The sequence below is a fragment of the Dipodomys ordii genome, unplaced genomic scaffold, assembly GCF_000151885.1.
Source record: "Dipodomys ordii isolate 6190 unplaced genomic scaffold, Dord_2.0 Scaffold17, whole genome shotgun sequence".
NCBI classification, from domain to species: domain Eukaryota; kingdom Metazoa; phylum Chordata; class Mammalia; order Rodentia; family Heteromyidae; genus Dipodomys; species Dipodomys ordii.
The window spans coordinates 15,793,006-15,797,265 of NW_012267233.1; the positions used below are offsets into that span (position 1 = coordinate 15,793,006).

Sequence of the window (4,260 nt, forward strand, 5' to 3'; positions counted from 1 at the left end):
ACAGAGGAGTTACAATTACATGGGCAAGGTAATGAGTACATTTCTTATCAAACATTGTTGCCTCCTCCTTTGTTTCCCCTTCCCATCCCTTCCCATCTCCCCCCCTACCTCCCACCCCAGTCCCGTGCCACAGTTGTAAAGTTCACTTTTTGACATAATGTCTTGTACATCTCATTGTTTATACCATATTTATACAAGGAATTTAGCCTCTCTTGAAGTCCCTGCTTCCCCAAAGTATTCTGGGTACTCTCAAGTGTGGCTGGGTTTGCCTCTGAGTGGCTTGGTCTACCATTTGTCCTAGCTCAGTCACTCAGAGGCATGGTGTTCCTTGAACTCTGGCTTATGAAAGAGTCTTTTTACTCCCACCAAAGGGGTGCTACTGGACACCAATAGCCCTCATGATGCCCCTGACAGGTAGAAGTTTCCTGTGGAGTTAGAGAACAGTATTCTTGTGTCATACTCACTTGCTGAGTGGAAATATCTGAAACAGAACTGCTCAGACACCAATGGATCACAGAATTCTGCAGGGCATCCTTTTATCTCACACAGACACCTTACCAGGACTTGTACATCCCACAGAGACCAACCAGTCATGATGGATTCGGAAATGGGCAGTAGCTGCTCCACTAGATACATGTTCTCTTCTGTCCTGTCGTTCACCATGGCCCATTAACCCAGTCCATGAGAAACACATGCCTGGGCCTGTTCCATTGAAGAATCAGTGTAGGCAATTTCCTTTTTCCAGCTCACCAAACCAAGATACTCTTCTCAGTCTCCCTATCAGGCAGTTCATGAAAACTATGTTAAAAATGGTTGAATCTGCCAGGCACCGATGGCTCATGCTTGCAGTCCTAGCTACTCAGGAGGCTGAGGTCTAAGGATTACGATTCAAAGCCAGCCTGGGTAGGAAAGTCCATGAGACTCTTATCTTCATTAAACTTGGAAAAACCTGAGTGTAGTGCTGTGGCTCAAGTGGTAGAACACTAACCTCGAGCACAAAATGGCTCAAGGACAGTGCCCAGGTCCTGAGTTCAAGCCTCAAGACCCTGCACCACCCAGATGTTGTGATGGGATATTCCTGTAATCCCAGCCCTTAGGAGATGGAGGCTGGAGGATTATGAGTTAAAGAAGAAAGTACAAAATGAGACCTGTCTTTAAAAAAAGACTAGAATGAATTCAAGTCTTCACTCTCAGGTGAGATTCTTAGCATATGTAAAAACCCCACAATTCCCATTTCATGGAACAAGATGTTTAGGAGCCTCTCAGAACTTACCCTAGCTGGCAGAGCACAGAGTCATGGGCACTGACCTCTGCTGCTCCCTGACCGACAGTCACGGGAATAAAATACTTAGGTTGGTAGCTTGCAGCATGGTAGGCAGGGTGTGTGTGCCTGTTGTTTGGCCTGTGCTATCTTCTGAGTGGAGCCAGTTGCTCTTTGAAGTTGGTCTCTCCCTATTCCTTTCAACCATATGGCTATGAATGTCCTAGCATTGCTGTAATGAACCACCAGACACTTGGTGGCTTAAAACAAGAGAAAAGTATCCTCTCGCAGTCCTGGAGGCAGCAAAAATCAAGGGTGAAGGTTCTAGTCTCTAGGTGAGAATCTCTGCCCTTTTTGGCTCACATTGGCTGCTGGTGGCAGCATAACTCTGATTTCTGTCCTCCTTCACACCATCAGCTCCTCTCTGTGTGTCCCTGCGTATCTCCTTCTTATAAGGACTTAAGGTTACTATAAATCCAGAATGATTTCATTTCAATATCCTTAACTAGTTCTGTCTCTGATGTCCCTGTTTTCAAAGGTCTGATGCTGAGAATGTGGGTGGATACGGGTTAGATGGACACTTGTCCTGAACCGTGTCCCCCAGATTTGTGTCTTGAAGTCTTATCCCTTTGGGTGGGCTGAATTGTGCCCCGCCCCCTTCATACAGTAAAGCTCTACTTCTAATACTTCAGAATGTGGTTCTTTGGAGACAGGGTCTTTAAAAAGGAAATTAAGGTAAAATGAGGTGTTTATGGTTGGCTATAAACTATTATGATTGGTGTTTTATAACAAGAGGAAATTTGGACACAAGGAGGCAGAGAGAAGATGACAGGAAGGCTTAGGGAAGAGAACGCCAGAGAGAGGCCTCAGAAATAAACAACCTTGATCTGTTATGCATCCTTCAGAACTGAGAAAAAAACCAGATTTCTCTTATTTAAGTCAGTTGGGCCACAACACTTTATAGCAGTCCTGGCTAACTAATACACTGCAGTGTGTGTGTGTGTGTGTGTGTGTGTGTGTGTGTGTGTGTGTGTGTGTGTGTGTGTGTATGTGTGTGTGTGTGTGTGTATTAGTGTATTATATATATATGTATATATAAATTCACATCATAGGAAAGGTTAAGGAGTTAAAATAAAATTAAAAGCGTTTGTCTGCTAATCCAAAACTATTCCATGTGTTTCCTAGGTCCTTGTTTATCCAGCGAGACCATTTCTTTTGTCTTTTAAAAACTGGTGTGTATTAAATGACATACTATTGTAAAGGGCCATGTTGTGTGATTTGGTTATATCAGTGAGACGATTTAAAAATATGTCACATGGAGCCTGTTTTTCCTCTTTACTTGCTCCCAGGTGCCAGTATTGGAATCTTCATTGCGCATGACTTGGATGAAGCAAACACTTTCAACAGCATTTTGAAGTACAAAATTGTGGAACAAACCCCCAAAGTTCCTATAGATGGACTCTTCATGATTGAAGAATATGAGGGGAAGTTCCAGTTAGCTAAACAGTCCTTGAAGAAGAAAGATAGTCCTCAGTACAATTTAACGGTAGAGGTGTCCAATGGAGGTCAGTATCACATTTGCTGTCATAATCACAAGTAATTACTCTCCGTCTGTTAGGATTGGCTGGGCGCTTGAATACCTCGTATTGTTCTGTTGTCTGTGGTGGCTCCAATGCCTGGATATATTATAGAATGGTGCCATTTAAGAATTCCTTGCTTCCTGGGTGAAATGCATGTTTTCATGAAGGCTAGAGATGTAGCCCAAGCAACATTGCTCTGTTGGATTTTGTTGCAGAGCAATTGCTATCCTGATTGTTAAAGACCTCCCAGTCACATTCTTGGAACCACCATGATCACAAACAGGCAAATGAATTGTATTTCCTAATCTTGCTTTTGGACTCAGAGGGAATGGATATGAAAGTGGAGGAGAATTGAATCTTTGTGAAAGTTCTGTCTTCTCTCATCAGCTTCAATATCAGGAGACATTCTCCCCTACTTCTTGCACACTTTCAAAACAATGGTTCCTAATCACTGTGCATCACAAGATCCATATACAGTTTTAGACAAATGTGCACAGATATACAAAAAGACCTTCATTCAAAAAAGACGGGTAGCGGTGTATGCAGACTCCTAGAAGGTTAAGAAGCATTTGAGCTAGCACTTACTCAGTCTTAAAACAGGAAACAATTCAGTAACTGTTCTGCTAGGGAACACAGGTTACATAAACATGGAGAAGAAATGAGCATCATTCTTCCTGTGTTCCACATTCCTCTTCTTCACATGGATGTAGATTTGCTGGGAGAACTTGATTTTAGCAAGTTCCAGTGCAGAAGGTTTGAAACCCAGTAATTTGACAGCTATTGAAGGTCAAATCTTTGTTTAACACTGTGGAAGTGATTCTGATAAATCATCCCTGTTATGATGAAGTGACAGTTTTACACTATTAGCTGTCTATTCTTTCAGTGGTTTTTGAGCTTTTTGTCTTATTTTGGGAAGCAGACAGGTATTGGGGTTGCACATTTGCATTAGACTCATTATCTGTTGTAAGGAGTGCTCATTCTGGAGAGGACCTGGACCTGTGAATCAGTAAATGGAAGGAACATGTACAAGGGAGTTCTTCAGGGTCCTGTGTACTCACTCTCAGCCTTCCTTGGAGTAGGCTAATTGTGCAGCTTCCTTACTAGGAGAGAGAAACAAGGATTCTTTGAAACTCTCCCCAACAGTGGGCAGAACTGATGAAGGGAGGATACATTGGGAAAAGAAAGGACAGCTTGCAAGACATCCAGAGCAGGCCTCTTCTTGGAAGGAGGGCTTTGCCTTAGATTTTGAAGACCATGCATTTTTCTTTTCTTTTTTGTATTTTTTTTCTGTTTATTTTATTTTTTTTGAAAATTGTCCCGTCGTGGGGCTTGAACTCTGGGCCTGGGCGCTGTCCCTCAGCTCTTCAGCTCAAGGCTAGCGCTCTACCACTTGAGCCACAGCACCACTTCTGGCTTTTT

At 42.9% G+C, this 4,260-nt stretch overlaps 1 protein-coding gene across 1 annotated transcript in view; it reads left to right on the forward strand.

Moving 5' to 3' along the window:
- The window catches only part of Cdh17 (cadherin 17, LI cadherin (liver-intestine)), a 50,862-nt gene that overhangs the window by 24,787 nt on the left and 21,815 nt on the right, over positions 1-4,260 (forward strand). Inside the window, exons 9-10 of the mRNA XM_013012403.1 lie at positions 2,611-2,826; positions 3,229-3,371. Coding sequence (XP_012867857.1) covers positions 2,611-2,826; positions 3,229-3,371 — 359 coding nt within the window. The remainder of the gene's footprint in view (positions 1-2,610; positions 2,827-3,228; positions 3,372-4,260) is intronic.